The 18,573-nt window shown below is 51.8% G+C and overlaps 1 protein-coding gene across 1 annotated transcript in view; it reads right to left on the bottom strand.

Moving 5' to 3' along the window:
• Positions 1-668: 668 nt before the first annotated feature.
• SH3RF1 (SH3 domain containing ring finger 1) overlaps positions 669-18,573 on the bottom strand; it is a gene marked incomplete at both ends in the record, with an annotated part of 147,513 nt that continues 129,608 nt past the window's right edge. The window contains 2 exons of the mRNA XM_079706875.1: positions 669-837; positions 10,888-11,186. Coding sequence (XP_079563001.1) covers positions 669-837; positions 10,888-11,186 — 468 coding nt within the window. The remainder of the gene's footprint in view (positions 838-10,887; positions 11,187-18,573) is intronic.

Below are 18,573 nucleotides of genomic sequence, written 5' to 3'. Positions count from 1 at the left end.
TCCTCAGACAGGTGGCAACCTTAGTTCAACTTCCAGCCACCGAGCTGAGCCGCTTCTGTTATGAAACTAAATCTATTTCTGAACACATTCTGTCCAAGGGCTGTGCTTTCTTCTTCCTTATTCTAGGGAATCAGAGACCTTCAAGGTTAAACTAAGGACTAGGTCTTGGAGTGATTCCCAACCCCAACCAGAGAGACAGGCTCCTGCCCTGCTACCCCGGGGTCCCTCAGCGACACGGATTCACTTGTGTGTCCTGGTTTCCCAAAGAGACAAGCAAACCCGAGAACGGGCATCTCTGACTCAAAGAAGCCGAGGTGAAGCCCAGGGGGGCAGGGGCTGCATCCGCATCAAGGACACACTTTTGCTCCCGACAGGGGATCATCCAGCTTCTCCTTGGCTATCATTTCATAAATTAATAATTTCTTAAAATCATAATCCAAAGAATTTATCTATTACAAGAAAAATTCAAGTTTAAAAAAGCAAATAAATTAGTTAAGCCTTGTAAACAGTTGTCCGTCTCAGCTAGATATCTTTTTAGAAAAGGTTCCTCTGTGGAGTGAATCAGACAGGACCAGGCACATGGCACGCACCCTGGTCCTGCCGCCCCGGGTCCCTGTGGACCTTGTGATGGATGCGGTGATAGGAGAGGTCCAGCCCCCGGTGGCTCCTCAGATGTTTTCCACGAAGCTCCCGGGGAAGAGGCCCGTCTTCCCGTTCCGCTGCAGCGTGCCCTTGAACCAGCCGTCCTCCCGCTTCCTGTGCACAAACACGATGTCGCCCTCCTTGAGTTCCAGTTCCGCCTCACTCTGCGGGGGGTAGGAAACCACCACCCGGTGCCTGCAAGAGAGGGGGGAGTGAGGGAGAAAGAGATGGAGTGGGAGAGAGAGATGGGGAGAGAGAGAGAGAGATGGGGGGGAGAGAGAGATGGGGGAGAGAGAGATATGGGGGAGAGATTGGGAGAGAGAGAGAGAGATGGGGGAGAGATGGGGAGAGAGTTGGGGGAGAGATGGGGGAGAGAGAGAGAGATGGGGGGAGAGAGAGAGAGAGATGGGGGGAGAGAGAGATGGGGGAGAGATGGGGGAGAGAGAGAGAGATGGGGGGAGAGAGAGAGAGAGATGGGGGGAGAGAGAGATGGGGGAGAGATGGGGGGAGAGAGAGAGAGAGATGGGGGGAGAGATGGGGGAGAGATGGGGGGAGAGATGGGGGAGAGATGGGGGAGAGATGGGGGGAGAGATGGGGAGAGATGGGGGAGAGATGGGGGGGAGAGAGAGATGGGGGGAGAGATGGGGAGAGATGGGGGGAGAGATGGGGAGAGATGGGGGGAGATGGGGGGAGAGATGGGGGAGAGATGGGGGGAGAGATGGGGAGAGATGGGGGAGAGATGGGGGGAGAGATGGGGAGAGATGGGGGAGAGATGGGGGGAGAGATGGGGAGAGATGGGGAGAGACGGGGAGAGATGGGGGGAGAGATGGGGGGAGAGATGGGGGGAGAGATGGGGGGGAGAGAGAGATGGGGGGAGAGATGGGGGAGAGATGGGGGAGAGATGGGGAGAGATGGGGGAGAGATGGGGGAGAGATGGGGGGAGAGATGGGGAGAGATGGGGGAGAGATGGGGGGAGAGATGGGGGAGAGATGGGGGAGAGATGGGGGAGAGATGGGGAGAGATGGGGGGAGAGATGGGGAGAGATGGGGGAGAGATGGGGGAGAGATGGGGAGAGATGGGGGGAGAGATGGGGAGAGATGGGGGAGAGATGGGGGGAGAGATGGGGGAGAGATGGGGGGAGAGATGGGGGAGAGATGGGGAGAGATGGGGGGAGAGATGGGGAGAGATGGGGGAGAGATGGGGGAGAGATGGGGAGAGATGGGGGGAGAGATGGGGAGAGATGGGGGGAGATGGGGGGAGAGATGGGGGAGAGATGGGGGGAGAGATGGGGGAGAGATGGGAGAGAGATGGGGGGAGAGATGGGGAGAGATGGGGGAGATGGGGGGAGAGATGGGGAGAGATGGGGGAGAGATGGGGGAGAGATGGGGGAGAGATGGGGAGAGATGGGGGGAGAGATGGGGAGAGATGGGGAGAGATGGGGGGAGAGATGGGGAGAGATGGGGGAGAGATGGGGGAGAGATGGGGAGAGATGGGGGGAGAGATGGGGAGAGATGGGGGAGATGGGGGGAGAGATGGGGGAGAGATGGGGGGAGAGATGGGGGAGAGATGGGGAGAGATGGGGGGAGAGTGGGGAGAGATGGGGGAGAGATGGGGGGAGAGATGGGGAGAGTGGGGGAGAGATGGGGGGAGAGATGGGGAGAGATGGGGGAGAGATGGGGGGAGAGATGGGAGAGTGGGGAGTGACGGGGGTGATGGGGGAGTGATGGGGGAGTGATGGGGGGAGAGATGGGGGGGAGAGAGATGGGGGAGAGATGGGGAGAGATGGGGGAGAGTTGGGGGGAGAGATGGGGAGAGATGGGGGAGAGATGGGGGGTGAGATGGGGGAGTGATGGGGAGAGATGGGGGAGAGATGGGGGAGAGATGGGGAGAGATGGGGGGAGAGATGGGGAGAGATGGGGGAGATGGGGGGAGAGATGGGGAGAGATGGGGGGAGAGATGGGGAGAGATGGGGGAGATGGGGGGAGAGATGGGGGAGAGATGGGGGGAGAGATGGGGGAGAGATGGGGAGAGATGGGGGGAGAGATGGGGAGAGTTGGGGGAGTGTGGGGTGGTGGGGTGTGATGGGGTGTGGGGGAGAGATGGGGGGAGAGATGGGGAGAGATGGGGGGAGATGGGGGGAGTGTTGGGGAGAGATGGGGAGAGACGGGGAGAGATGGGGGGAGATGGGGGGAGAGATGGGGGTGAGATGGGGGGGAGAGAGAGATGGGGGGTGAGATGGGGGTGAGATGGGGGGAGAGTTGGGGAGAGATGGGGGAGATGGGGTGTGATGGGGAGAGACGGGGAGAGATGGGGAGAGATGGGGGAGAGATGGGGGAGAGATGGGGGGAGAGATGGGGGAGAGATGGGGAGAGAGAGAGAGATGGGAAAGAGGGGAGAAGGAGGGAGGGGAAGCAAGGAGGAGGAGGCGGGGAGAGACAGTGGGCTTAGTCACAGCTGCTCAGAGTTGAGCAAAGCCAGTGCACGCGCCTGAGACGCTGACAGAACAGGACGGAGCACAAGTTTGCCTATAATGTTGGTAAAATGACTCAAAATGCCACCGTCCCCTGTTGAGTAGAGACTTGGCATGAACAATGTTTGGATGTGCATAATGGTCCACAGACCAGGTCCTGGCTAAGGAAATCCTGCCCTAAACACCCCAGTTCTCCCTGGGGCAGGTCTCCCAAGGTCCACGCAGGGACGGGAGGACCGAGACCACCAGTTCAATCCACCACCACCAGGAAGGAGGCCGGCATTCAGAACTCAGTTGGTCTGACATCTGTGTCCGTTTCTCCACTGGTTCTCAACTCAGGTATCAGTGGGAAAATATGTAATTATTACTGAAAGATTCCAGAAGCCTTGCTGGTTCAAGGTCATCTACCCCCTGCTTCCATGCTTCTTCCTTTCCTTCTGCAAAATTATGGTTAAGAGCCAGGGAAGCCAGAGGGAGGTGAGCTGTTTTTCACACTCTGTGTGGTCTCCGCCCACCTGTGTGACCAACAGAATCCTGTGAAAATGACGGTCTCTGGTCCTGAGGTGGGGTCCTAACAGGTGCGGCTCCCACCCGGCTGTCTCCCGGGAAACCAGTCCCACACTGTCAGCTGATTCATCACCCTGTGGACAGGACCACATGCCGGGTAACAGACGTCTCTTCCCATAAGCCAGCGGGACCACCTTGAAAGGGGTCTTCCAGCCCCAGTCAAACCTTGACACACCTGCAGCTCAGGCTGACATCTGGACACTCATCCTAACAAATAGCCTAAGCCAGAATCACCCACATAAGCTATCCCCAAATTCTCAACCCATAGAACTATGAAATAATACATATTTACAGTTATTTTAAGCCACTGAGTTTTGGGGGTAATGTGTTATACAGCAAAAGATAACTAATAAATAATCTCTCCCTGTCTCATGCTAATCAGTTAGTTCTTCAGCTACAAAAGGGGTTGAGTTTCTACTCTCATTTGGGTCTCAAAGTCAGAAAATGAATTTATAGCCTCACAGGAATTACTCTTAACAGCAAGTAGAGAATGTCATGGGTGAAAAGTTGGTCATCAAAACCGATTCTACAGAACTGCCCCAAACTCATGAAAGCCATCTGAGCCCAGTCCTTTTGGAAGATTGCTAGTTTCACCAGCCTCCATTCCATAAAAACCAGAATCCACTCATGTTAAGACCTGAGCAAGAGCCCCAGGCTATGACTCTATTAAAAAAGGCATCTCTGCAAAGGCCCAGGGGCCACCTACACCATTTCTGAACAACCCTGGGCTCAGGAGCCAAACTATCCTCCAGGGTCTGGAGCAGAAGCATGGCACGGAGGCTGCCTGATTATCTCCAAGAAAGGTCCAGAGAACTGAAACATGAGTACTGACAGGCTTCAGTCAAGCTTGGAGGAGGTGGGGGAGGCCTGGCCTCGTGGAAGAAGTGGGCCTGGGGATCCACGCAGGCTTTGGGGCCATTTGGAGCAGCTTCACTGTGGGCGGCCATCTCTGCTTGGGCCTCGGTTTTCTCATCTGTGGACTAGGACTGCAGGGACTGGAGCAGGTAGCATCAGGTGATGTGTGGAGGACACAGGTGGGATGCACCCAGGATGGTGTCTGTCACAGAGCTGACACCCCAAGGGCCAGCCCCCAGCACGATCGTGTGGCTCAGGCTAGAGCGGGCGGGGGCCTGGCGCTTCAGGGAGGTGACCGACAGCCGCCTCTACCCAGGAACGACTCAGACCACACCCTGAAGGAGAACGTCCTGACAACACACTGACAGACTTTAGAATGACAGAGTTAGGGCTCTGGAAACCCTTCTCCGACAGCTTCCCACTGTGGACTACCCTGAAGGAAGGAATCCAGATGAGAAGGCTGCTCAACTCTGATGCCAGCAGGCTGAAGATCCACGGAAAAACTCATGCTGCTGGGACTTCCCTGGCGGCCCAGTGGTTAAGACTCTGCCCTTCCAATGCAGGGGACGCGGGTTCGATCCCTGGTCGGGGAACTAAGATCCCACATGCCGCGGAGCAACTACGCCCGCGCACCACAACTGCTGAGCTTGTGTGCTCTGGAGCTCTGGAACCCGCGCACCACAACTACAGAGGAGCCTGCACAACACAACGAAGAGCTCGTGTGCCACAACTAAGACCCGATGCAGCCAAATAAATAAATATTTAAATTAAAAACAAATCCAAGCTGCCACTTGGGGCAAGTTGAAATTTGAGCAAAGCTTTATAATTATGGAAAGAAGCGTACAAGTGACTCAAATCATATTCACAGTAGCTCTCTGATGAAATGTATCCCCACCGGTCCTCTGCCAGCTGCCTTACAGGTGAAATGGAACAAAAACATTTCTTGAAAAAAGTGAATAGTTCTAATATTTGCATTTTAAAAACTGTACTAAACCAATTTTGTCAAACATTTTCTGAACTAGAATTGCTGCTAGGCTAAGACCATGATCTTCGTGCCAAGCCCACAGGGCAGTGGATTTTCACCGCTAAGTGACGGGCCTTCAGGGAGACCTTGGGTTGTAGGGAGACCAGCTGGTGCAGCAGAGACTCTGCTCAGATGCTGGATATGCCTCGAGGGTGTCTGCACCAGGTTTCCAATGCAGACGCCCAAGGCCAACAATGGGCCCAGCCGGCCACCGTCTCAGGGGTGGAGGAGCTTTGCCAAGTGGATGTTCAGCAATCCCCCGGCAGATGTGAGCACAGCCGTCAGGCCCCTGGATGATGCTCGGCTTGATCTGAGCAGGGACGCGGGGCAGCCCTGAGCCTCAGCGGCCAGACTTCTTTCCCATGACCGCCACGGGACCTGGGGTCCACCTGCAAGTCTGCCGCGCCGCTGTGTCCCCTCCCACCTGACCAAACAACCTGCCTGTCCTCCCGCCTCAAATCTCCTCCCGTCCCCATTCCATTTTGCAAAGAAGCGAAATACTAACTTTAACTGCCAGCTCTGTGTGTAGCTATTTCTGGCTCAAAACTCCTTATGGCTTCCCAGCGCCTCGGAGTTAGGTTATTCCTCAGCCTGGTGTGTGAAGCCCTCAGTGACCGGCCTCAGTCTCTCTTTATAGCTACAGCTACTATTATCCCCACAAACGTGCCAAGCGCGCCTCCACACGGGGACACTCCCCCAGGCGTGGCCTCTCTCCGCACCCCATGTCTTGGCTCATGTGGTCCCCTGGGGACTCTCTCAGACAACCTCCGCGCCGCCCACGCCTGACAGGCCTCTCAAAGCCTGGCTCCCACCTGCCCCACGGCTGCAGGTAACTTCACACCTGACCAGATTCCAGAAGCCTCGGCACTTAGCACAGTCTACACTGCATCACCACCAGCTGCACCCCTGCCTCATTCATTTGGCCAAAACAAAACATGAGCTGCTTCAGGGGTGAAGTGATGGTAAACTCACGGTATACACCTCACACCAGCGAACATAGTAAATACATGTGATCATTCTTTGGTTTTTTTGTTTTTGTTTTTTTTTTTGCGGTACACGGGCCTCTCACTGTTGTGGCCTCTCCCGTTGCGGAGCATAGGCTCCGGACACGCAGGTTCAGTGGCCATGGCTCACGGGCCCAGCCGCTCCGCGGCATGTGGGATCTTCCCGGACCGGGGCACGAACCCGTGTCCCCTGCATCGGCAGGCGGACTCTCAACCACTGCGCCACCAGGGAAGCCCCATATGGTCATCCTTAATAAGCATGCCAAGTGACTAAAATAAAAGTCCTGACCGTATAGGAAAACTACTTTTTAAATGGACAAAGCTCCTCAAAAAGGAATGAAATTCTGACAGACACAGGTTACAACGTGGATGAACCTTAAAAACATTATGCTAAGTGAAATAAGCCGCACACAAAAGAACAAATATACAATTTCACTTATGAGGTTTGCAGAACAAACTCATACAGTCAGCAAGTAGAATGGGGGTTGTCAGGGGCTGAGAGAGGAGGGAACAGGGAGTTAGTGTTGAATGGGATGATGGAAGAGCTCTAGAAGTGGAGAGTGGTGATGGCTGTACAACAACGTGAATGTACTTAATGCTACTGAATTGTACACTTGGAAAAAATGGTAAAAATGCTATTTGATCACAATTTAAAAATTAAGATAAGTGAATTTAAAAGTTAATGGAAAGATGGAAGAAAGCAAAGAAAGAAAGAAAAAGGAAGGAAGGGAGGGAGGAACGGAAGGAGGGAAAGGGAGAGAGAGAGAGAGAGAGAGAGAAAGCACGGAAGGAAGCGAGAAAGAGGAAAAACCATCCAAAGCTGCGCGGTGCTTGGCTGCTGGGAGGCATCTCCTGCCCCCTCTGGACAGAGCCCTGGGGTCACTGTGGGACGTACAGAGTGGCTCACAGACCTGGCCCTAGATAGGCCTCGGCCTCTTGGTGGCTGTGTGACACTAAATGAATTTTTGGTGATAATGACCAGGGTGGAATTTGAGAAAAAGACGCTTGCTGTATAAAGAAGCTTCACTGACATCCCAAGGGCAGTCTTCCCGCTCTGGGCTAAGATATCTGGCTTCTGACTAGACGAGCACTTGCAGTCTTTTATTAGCACAAATTTTCTATTTCCTTAATTTTTCTGGTCTCTCTCATGTTCTCTGTAGTTCGTGCATTTTTGTTTCTAACCTCTCCTGGTTTAGCCCAAATTGCACCCCCTGGGACTCTGGGAAGCACCCTGTCCAGCTCCCTGGCCTTCACTGCTTTCTGCCAGGCGCCACAGCAAACTGAGATCCAATTAAGTACTTCACTGGCAAAACCAAACTCACTCGCTTTGTAGTTTGCTTGAAGTCCGAGTGAATTATGTCCATTGCTTCACCCGGTGGGTTCACTGTCACGGGCTCAAATTAATCATGCTGTTTAAGCCCGACTGCCTTTCTGTAAATCTCTCTCTATCCAATTTGTATGTTTCTAAGCATTCTAGCCAAATCCCTCATCAAAGATCAGAGGTTCTTTGCCAATTTAGCAGATGGGCTTATAGGTATGTGGTTATCAGTTTAATTCCTAAACTTAAAAATATACGGAGATGACCTGCTGTGTCTCCTTAAGCCCTTTATCTGTAATTTTTTTTAAGTAGGAAAAAAAACTGTCACATGCCCTTTCTTTTATTTGCCATCCCTTCTGAAATATTTTATTTCTACTTTCTCTTTGCAATTTCCTAATTATATTTTTCCCAGTCTCTCCAATAGAGCCTAAAACATCTATTATTTCCACTGTCATCAATTCTATTCTGCCTCCAGGATATAACATTTCTTGCTTGTTTTCTTCAGTTTCTCTAACAAACACAAAAGAATCCTTTTGTTCCTCAGAGAACAGTCTCAGCTGACACCAAGATCTGTCAACACACCTCCAGGCTCCTCCTTCCTTATTGTGAGATGCTTATGTCTTTCTCTCCTGAGACTGCTTCTTCCGCCTGACAGCACTGGGCACCCTGGTCCCATTCTTTCATTTGAGATTTATGGGGCAGGGTCATGGTTTGGGAGGAAATTTTATTCCTGTTCTCATTCTCATCTGTAGATGAATCCTATCTCATACTGGACCGATGTTAGACACTGAAAAATATTTCAGTGAAATTCTACCAGGAAAAATTCTACCCAAAGAACCTCAGGCTTCTGCGCTTTGCGGGGGCTGGAGTCGTGATTTTTAGATTGTGAATCGAGGCCTCTGAGATCCTGAAATGCTTCCTGAATTAGACTGATGTGACAGTTAATCTTCCCTGCATTTTTAGCATGAAGTACTTTTTATTATGTTGAAAGTTCTGAAATACTGAAACAGGCAATCCCTAAATGATGTCCTCGGTAGTTTTTGAGTAAACAAAAAATTTCATTCCCAGTGGACAACAGGATAATAGACTGTTTTCCTATTCTACTTGTTTCCACACATTTTTCCTGTTGTTTTCATAGTCAGGCAGACCTAAGAATCCAAGTTAGATACATAACATCAGCCGCGCTGTACGAAGGCAAAAGGGCTGGGAAAAGTCGGTCAGGCTGGCTATTATATTCAGTATTCCAGTGAACATATGGATTATAAAAATATAAACGCGGGGCAGAAATTCTCTCCCAAGAGCACTTTCCCACTTGTAAAGATGGAAATGGTGCTATACAACACCCGGAAGAGGATCCCAGCACACCGTGCCCCCTCCGTCCCCACCAGTAAACCCTCCCCGCTCCCTGCCTGAGGGGCAGCCTGCCCGTGAACCGCTGTCACCTGCCTGCACCCGAGGCCCCTCCTTTGCAGATGCTCTGGACAGCAGGAGCCTGCTGTGAGCAAGGAGCTCCTTGAAGAGGAAGGGGCTGGGATGCAGAAGCTCACAGACTGGGCACATGTGGCGTCTGGAAAGGAACGTGTGCTCGGGGAAGTAAAGTGTCACTCGGAACAGTCACGCCACCACCACAAATGACAGGGGAGGGGGGAGGCTCAGGGCTCGGGGGGGGAAACTGCATATTAGTGCCTGGGACGGAAAGAAAGGAAACCAGCTGCTGGACTGGCACACAGGTGCGATCCCTGGAAAGCAGAGAAACACCGCAGAGAAGAGCAAGACTCTCAGAATAAAGGATGGCGTGAATCTGGGGCAGGATTTCAAGGCTTTACTGAGAGCCCCACAGATGAGGGGAAAGACACAACGATCCTATCGGCGGGACAGGAACACTTTTCAGGGTGACGTCTCATTTCAAAACCGGTTCCATAAGGGTCAGAAATACATGAAATTATTTTACTTCACCGTAAAAGTACACAGTAAATTGTGTACTTTGTACTCAAGGCGCATAGATTGTTTGACGAATTCTTCCCCAGGTTATTTCTGAGTAATAAAGTATATGCCTCCCCCCAAGTCGTCTGAATGAAAGCCTCAGATTTTGGTGGGTACAAGTGTTCATCTGAAATACAGAGTTAAGGTGAATTTCAGTCATTTGAAAGTATAACACTTGATAGTAGTTTGTGAATGAGTAACAGAAAAGGCTGCCCCAAAGGCAACACCTCCACAAACTAGAAATTTGCTTTATTTATGAGACGCAGGGACAGAGGAGGGAATAAAGCTTACAGACACAGACGGCACCCCGTAAAGCACGTATTTATATATTTCTGCATTATGGGAAAACAGTCCCGTTTTTAGTGTACTTCATGGTGTCTTCCCGGGCAATGAACTGTGCCGCGTTTCTAATTCATACGATCCTAGTAGGTTTTTGTCTTATTTAGTACATTTTCTCTCCTAATGCGCTCCTAAGAGCCCCAGCAGCAGAATGAGACAGGGTGGCTCCCGTGTGTAAATTACGGTGACTCAGGGCCACAGTCACGGAACAGGGCTCGGCGTCCTGCGGGTATCGGAACCCAGTCAGCGGGTCAGGAGGGGGTCAGGAGGGGGTCAGCCCGGGAGAACTCGGCCGCCCTCTGGCTCGGGAAGCACCCAAAGAGGACTGTGAGTGGGCACGTCCTCGAGGTGCTTCACAACTAGCAGGTCGTGACGTGAACCTCTCAGGAAAATGCCAAATACGAAACGAGGGCAGAGGGCTGGCCCCGAGCGAGGAACGAGAAGGAGCGGGGCCAGGGCGGCGGTGACCCACAGCCCCGTCGGGGACAGTGCTGGAGACACGGACGGGAAGGGGGTCACAGCCCCGCGGGGCGAGAACACGGAGAGAACGGCAGAGGGGGAGCCCGCCACCCCAGGGGGGCCAGGGGCCGGGCTGGCCGTCACCACGGACCCAGGGAAGGGGACGTGAGGCCCCCCGGACACCGCAGACCTGCTGGCTCCCCGGTGGCCGTGACCGTGGACTCACCTTTCACAGACTGCAGGCCTCGCGTCACCGGCCGCAGGGCCCAAGGACGAGCAGGGCTGCCGCGGTGGTGGCGCCACCGGGGCCGAGTCCAGGGAGCAGGTCCGGCGCTGCGGGCCGGGGGCCGGGGCCGGCGTGTCGGCGTCACAGGGCCCGGGGCAGGCGCAGGGGGCGCAGGGGGCCCCGGGCAGCAGCTCGGCCCCCGGCTCGACATCCAGGGTGGGCGAGGCCGGCGGTGACCCCCGCGGCTTGCGCTTGGTGGAGGCCCCGGAGAGCAGCTTCAACAGTCCCTTTCTCTCTTTCTAGAAAAAAAGAAAAAAGCACGAGAGTCGAAGACATGGTTCCGTTGCTGCAGTTTCAAGTTCTGATGTAAGCTTTCGAGGGGCGCCTGTGGGTGTCTGGGGACTCTCGGTCCGGATCCCGGGGGCCGTGTGTTCACCTGCCCTTGGCCTCCCCCGCACCCGCCTGGGCATTTTCCCTCGTTCTGGACATTCCAGTGCTCATCAGCATCCTCCACAGAGCAGGTAAGACAAGTAGAGAAAAATGATGAGAAACCCAAATCCAACCTATTCACTTCTCAGGCTTGGTGAAGGCAAAGTGGCACTTTAGGACCAAATGGAAATTTCAGATGACGGCTTTAACTTCCTGGAATTCTGCCGACCCGAGCTCTAATTCTTGTGTGCGGAATTAGCATAAACCTGTTCCCATTTCTACAGCCACAGACCTGACGCTTATCATTTACAGGGGTGATGTCTTTTATTTTTGTCCGTGCCGCGCGGCACGCAGGATCTTAGTTCCCCAACTAGGGATCGAACTCGTGCCCCCTGCAGTGGAAGCGCGGAGTCTTAACCACTGGGCCTCCAGGGAAGTCCATGGAGGGGATGGGTGACGTTTTGATCAAAGTGTTCACTTGTCACCACCTTGATGAAATTAAACAAACCAATAATAACAGAAGTCAAACCATTTCTATTGTGCAAGTACTTCCTTGATTAAAAAGCCAAAAACAACTCCACAAAATTAGAAAAACAAGCTTCAGTATAATAAAAAACATTTTTGTGTCTCTTTTTTGCAAGCAAGCATACAAATAAGAATTTTTCCTAGCCATCTCGTGGCTCTTGGTCTTTGCTCTGCTAGGAAACCAGACAGAGGGCTGGCTCTCCTCCGTGCCCAGACCCCAAGTGTCAGTGTTCTTCTGATGCCCAAGCACAGGTTAACAATCGTCACTTTAAATTGTCTTACTAAGATATCAACTACATCATCAGGTCCTCTGACTCAAAACACGGCCTGAGAATAAAACAATTCAGAGAAATAATTCTTTAGAACACGCTCCAGGCAAACTGGGATTATTAAGGTCCACTAACAGGGAAGCAGAATTATGAGGGGCCCTTAAGGAGATAGAACACTGAGGAAGTTTTCCTGAATATTGAGTTAATAGAACACTGAGGAAGTTTTCCTGAATATTGAGTTAGTTCAGACTCAGTAAAAGCCCCCTGGGGGAGGCATAATAACACAGTTTCATTAGAAGCAGGCTGGCAGAAAGAGGAAGAAATAAAAGTAATCACGTATCAGATGAACAAGCATCCCAGGGGGTCTGCACCCCCAGGCCCCATTTAGCTATCGCTGCCCACAGCACCTGTAACCCCCGGGGCAAGAATGAAGGGGGGAGGGGCGGGATGTGCTGGACCATTTCTGTTTGTCAGGGGCTCAGGCTGCAGAGCTGGCGCATCAGCCCCCCAACCCTTCCCCTCCCTCCTGAGGAAGGTTCTCTTGCATCTTTAGTCAGGCCGGGCCTCAGCTGCACCTCTCTGGCTTCTGCTTCACCCGTTCACCTTCCGTAGGGCCATGTGTGCACTGCAGTGAATGGTCCCACATCCTTGGCCAGGTACCCGAGCCTGCATGTCCTACGGCGCCAGTGCCGAGAGCAGGACGCGGATGAGCTGGCAGAGGACGGGGGATGGGAAGCAAGCTGGCCGGACCCAGGGCTGAGGGAGGAGGAGAGGGCAGTCTGCACTCCACAGGGCAATGGTGATTCCATCTACACGGCGGCCTGTGACGGGGAAGGACACACCTGCTGGCACATCTGCGCCTCCTCTGAGGGGGCCTGGGGCCTCGGGGCGGATACAGGAGCTGGGAAGAACGTCCAGCCTTGCAGGTCCTCAGCGGTTCCCGCTGGGACATCAGGACGCACACGAGAGCCCAGGGGCCCCACAGGTCTACTGAGAACACAGTCCATGATAAACTCGGTCTCAGGAAACCGCCGCTAAGACTCTGCCTAAAAGCTCAGTCCTGATGCCAGGGAAACAGTTGACTGGATGCCTCTAGGGGAACAGCCTCGAAAGTGATTAAGAAGAAAGGTGACTTTGTTCCTCTGAAGGGTCACACACATGAAGTGCAGCTCCAGTGACTTCCAGGGGGTGGGGGTGGGGGTGGGGATGAGGATGGGGCACTGGCATGGAGGGACGCTACCCCGGGTCCAGTAGCTGGGCTGTGAATACCATATTCCAGTGTTTCCATGTTAGCAGAACACTGAGCCCCTTGAGGGAATTTTGCAAACTCAGACATGTATCATTAAGGGCACCTTTGTTTCTCAAAATACAACAGCAGAAATGAAAACTACGGATGAATTAATAACAGCTACACTTCAGCAAAGCAATTTTTAAAATGTCATGTTAGCATGCATGGAAAAGGGCATATCTTTTAACATAAATCTTAATAATTCTTCTCCTGTGGGTTTTTCCAAGAAACTATTCCTAGATGTATAATGTTTTTGCTGTCATAATTCCTCTTCAGAAGATTTCATCATTTAAAATCACGTCTCATATGAAAACAAAAAGCTATTTGGGTCAGGAAATCATCACCAGATAGCCAGAAAGAGTTTCATATATAAACATAATATCTGAACATAAAGTTAATAAGTCTGTATTAGTCATACAGCAGAGGCTGGGGACACTATGGAAACGCCACGTCAGAGCTCCTTCCCAAGCAGAAATGAATTGCACTTGAACTACTCACCATTACCCACACCCGAGCCTGTCTTCCCCTCTGGTCTGCTGTGCCCTGAGATGCACACACAACGTAGCAAGAGGGAGGCTTCTGGGCCTTTGGTATCAAAAATCTATGTCGTCAGGCTCCCAGCGATAAGAGGTGCTGTTCACGGGTAAGCCACCTCCGACACCTAATTCACACCATCATATGATGATAATCACTCGTTTTTTAAGCGACTATTTACTGAGCATCGAATGTGATGCCTCAGTGCCCTGGGCTCTGGGATCACAGCAGTGAACCTGCAGCAAGAAGCTCACACCCTCCGGCAGAGACGCAGCCCTGCGGGCACACAGGCACTCACAGGAAACCCAGGAGGGCCGGGGGAGGACGACGGGGTGCTGGCCCCAGTGGACGCGCGGCTCAAGAGGCATCGTGCATGGCGAGAGGGAAAGGCCACGTGAGATTCCAGACGTGGTTAAACACCACTGGGCTCAAGAGCCTTGCTCAATGCTGCTACGAGTCTCCATGCTTGTTCCTGATACCCACCTGATGGAACAGGAATCAGTACTGGCCCCACCACCTAAGGCTCACCAATGGTCATCACTGTCAGGGGTGACGTGGGCTTTCATCCGAGCCCACCCTCCTCTCCGGTGAGCTCAGTGCGGCCACATCTCTGGAAGCACCTCTGCTCTGGGGACCGTCCACCTGGGCTGCAGGCCAGAGGCCAGGGGGCCGAGCTCTGCGGGCGGATCTGGACCTTCCAGACCCAGCTCAGCGGGAACTTCTTCTCCTTAAGACAACGAAACAGTTTCAGATGAAACTGTTTCAACGAAACAGCCAAGCCACAGACTACGTTGTTTCTGACAGCGAAAAACGAGCTGGGAGGAAGGAAGATCGTGGAGCAAAGCCACGAGCAGGGACTTCAGGATGAGTGTTCAAGAGAGAAGGAAACAAGCACATAAACCCTAGATGGATGCTCCAGTTAAGAAACCCAAGAATGGGGCTTCCCTGGTGGCCAGCGGTTGAGACTCCGTGCTTCCAATGCAGGAGCCATGGGTTTGATCCCTGGTCGGGGAACTAAGATCCAGAGGGCAAAACATAAAATTTAAAAAAAGAAAAAAAAAAAAGAAACCCAAGAATAACAGCAAGGGTCCTCAAGCATCGGCACAGTGACAAAGAAGGGGACAGCTGTTAGGGATCTGGGCACTAAACTGGACGTGTAGGAAAGCCACCTTCCAGGAAGGTGTTCCGGGAGCCTGGGGACCAGCAGCACTCGGCTGGTGGGCTTGGGAGCAAAGGACAATATGGGGAAGATGCTCCCAGCACCCGAGGGACTAAGGAGGTGGGCGGAAGAGGAGGGCGTCAGATGGATCCTTCTCCTCTCCTGTTGTGAGATCAGGACAGCTGAGCTAATTAAACCATCAGGCTTTAATTAGAGGCCATTAGACAAGCTCTAAGCAAACCAGCCCTCAGCCTGCAGACGCCTCGGGGTTGAGAAATCCACACCCAGGACAACCAGTCACAGAGGACTAGTCCTCCCCAAATAAGGTGACACTTAACCTGTAGCCAATTACATAATTTCCCTGCTTTGTTTCCCCATCTTCTCTATAAAAGCCTGGCCCTCAGCTCCTGGCTGGTGTCTCCTGACCACTCCCACTGGGGCACTGCCTGATTTGAACAGAATTTTGCTCAAATCAAACTGTTACATTTTTTAAATGCCTCAGTTATGTTTCAACAGAACTCAGAGTTTATAAGAACAGCCGATTATATAATTGGTGCTAATGAAAAAGATTTTATTTCTAGATGAAAGCTTAAAAGACCAAAATAATATTTGCTATATTTTGGTATCTAGGGGAAAAAAGCATTTAAACACCACCATATTAGTGGTTTTCTTTGAAACCCTGGATCACATTTAGGTTTTAGATGTCTGGATCTTCTCTAACTTCTAAATAAATATGCAGAAGTTAAAAAAGTTTATAATTAGAAAACAATAAAAAATGTATATACATATACATGAGTATCTCATAAGGACTGAGAAATACATTTGCCTGGAGACAAGCTGATCAAATAATGAAGCCTTTAAATGGAGCATGAAATTAGAAAAATGTCCAGATAGGCGGTTAAACTGATAACCGTAAAGGCTATCAGAGGTCTTACAGGAAGAAGAAAAACAGTGGTAGAAATGCTCAGAGTTTCAAACAAGAAAAAACTGAGATGATGTTTGGAAACATATGACAGAGCTTCCAATACCTATTTATCAAACCACACAACACAGTTACCGACAGAGTTAGCTAGAGATTTCACGTCGGGGCAAAAACACGTTTCTGAGAGTTGGTGAGCGAGGACTTCCAGACAAAATACTGCTCAAGAGGAACGGCTCTGAGCACACGTGGGAGTGACCTGCCATGTGGGGCAGCCGGGCAGCCCCCCAGAGGGCCCCCGTGTGCAGAGAGAAGGGCACGATGGATGGGCCTGCATCTGGGGGAGAGTTTATGTACATGGGCGATGCCCATCACAGAATGACAAGGAAGACAGAAATAATGAGGGAATTGTCAGAAACTTAGAGAGTGGCTGCAAGTCCCAACTAAAACTAGAATCTCTGATACACTTAGAATCTTGGATACACTTTTCCCTTGACTTGCTGATAATTTTTTTTCATATTTATTTATGTATTCGGGTCTTAGTTGCAGCACTCGGGATCTTCTGTTGTGGTGGGCAGGCTCTTCATTGTGGAGCACGGGCTCTAGGGCGCAAGCTCGGTAGTTGCAGCACTTGGGCTTAGTTGGCCCGCGGCATGGGGGATCTTAGTTCCCCGATCAGGGATCAAACCCACATCCCCTGCACTGGAAGGCGGATTCTTAACCACTGGACCACCAGGGAAGTCCCTGACTTGCTGATAATTTAATCTCACAGAAAGCCGAGCTAACTGCAACGTAGGGTCTAACTCTGATGACCTGGGGGAAAGGCACAGCCCAGGGGCAGAGATGTCCAGCTGGTGAGGACTCGGAAGTAAGTGCCCACAGGACAGACTGCCCGTGGTCAGGCTTGAACTCTGAAGTGTAAAAGAACTGATTTTAAAAGTTCCAAGAAAATATATGCATGACCTGAAACTCAAAAGGAAAGATACTTCAAGAGCAATGGAAGGGCTTTCCAGAACGAGGTTCTAAGCACACAAATGCGAACTACCTCAGTGGATGAAAATGCAGAGGCACCTAAAGGCACCGATGTGATGCCCCAGGAAGCGGCCAAAAGGACTCCACAAAAAGATCGGGAGAAGGGCCCTAAGAAGAACATATCACAGCTGGGGCGATTCAAGAAGCTGAAGACCAGAATGAGCTTAAACTGGCAAAAATGCTAATGACCAAAAAACAAGTGTGTGTGTGTAGGGAGTGTTGCTTAAAGTTACGCTTGAGAGAGGAAGAACAAGAGAGACGCAGAGCTGCCGTTCGGGGTGGATGGCGGTCCTCAGACGCAGGAAGAAAGGGAAGGGCCACCTTCCAACGGGAAAGGAGAACAATGCCCCTTGACAGGAGGGAAACGGGGGAGGAGGCCGGCATTTAGAGATCAAACCACTCCTCCCCACAGGCTGAATCCACCCCAGCGAACAGAGGAAATGAACAGCTGAAATGCAACCAATAATCTGACAGATCCTGGTGAACATGGGATCAGGGTCAACTCAACAGGCCAAAGAAGGGCATGTCTAGTCCTCACTTTCATAAAGAAGACAACAACACGCCTTGCAGACCATCTGGAAAATCCTAGAACAGTGTATTCGATGAAAGGTTGACTTAGGAGAGGAAGTGAGACCGAGGAAGAGTCTCTTCCAGGAGATGCTGGCTATAGTCAGTTACAGCAGAAACAACGGGGCAGCCAGGGAACAGTCTGGATGGAAGAACAGAGACGCTCAGATCTCATCTGGCCTCTGTCAAGCTGCCCCTGGATGCCCTGGGCAGCAGGATGGAGCGATGGAGGCAAAGTGACACTCGTGCTAATCATGGGATCACTGAGTCAAGAGTGACTGGGACAGTGTCTGTAGTGAGCTGGGAACATTAAATGAGGTGGCAGACTTAGAAAGGGACATTTGAAACCTGTGACACGAGGAATAGGAAAAAAAACCGTAGAGTGTAGCCTTTCAAAAAAGAAGATTACCCTGAACTACAAAGGAGACTATCCTTTTTCTTTCTTTCTTTCTTTCCTTTTTTCCCTGCTGCACAGCTTGTGGGATCTTAGTTCCCGGACCAGAGACTGAACCCAGGCCCTTGGCATTGAGAGTGCGGAATCCTAACCACTGGACCACCAAGGAACTGAGATCATCATTTTCTATGTAGCCCCTCAAAACACAGAGCAAGGGTTTGAAGTCACAGAAGACAGGTGTGTGCTGAAGAGACTTTCTCCGAGTTGGAGGTGCCTGAAGACAGCAAGGACGATGTGGAGCCAGGGCACGGGGCCCACAGGGGTCCAAGCAGAGACCAGTGGCCACTTGTCAAGGATGGGGACTCAGCAGGATAAACGTAAGGGCCTTATCAGTTGCTGTTGTAACCAATCACCCCAAACTTCATGGCAAAAACCCGGTGTCAGCAGGGCTGGGTCCTTCTGGCGGCACCGGGGGAGAACACTTCCTTGCCGTTTCCAGGTTCCAGGAGCTACTTGCATTTCCTGGCTTGCGGTCCCCTCCTCGGGTCACTCTGCTCTCTGCTTCTGACC

This window comes from Hyperoodon ampullatus (assembly GCF_949752795.1).
Source record: "Hyperoodon ampullatus genome assembly, chromosome: 6".
Classification (NCBI taxonomy): Eukaryota; Metazoa; Chordata; class Mammalia; order Artiodactyla; family Ziphiidae; genus Hyperoodon; species Hyperoodon ampullatus.
The sequence above is the reverse complement of the archived record's forward strand: the minus strand, read 5'-3'. Positions and strand labels throughout refer to the sequence as shown.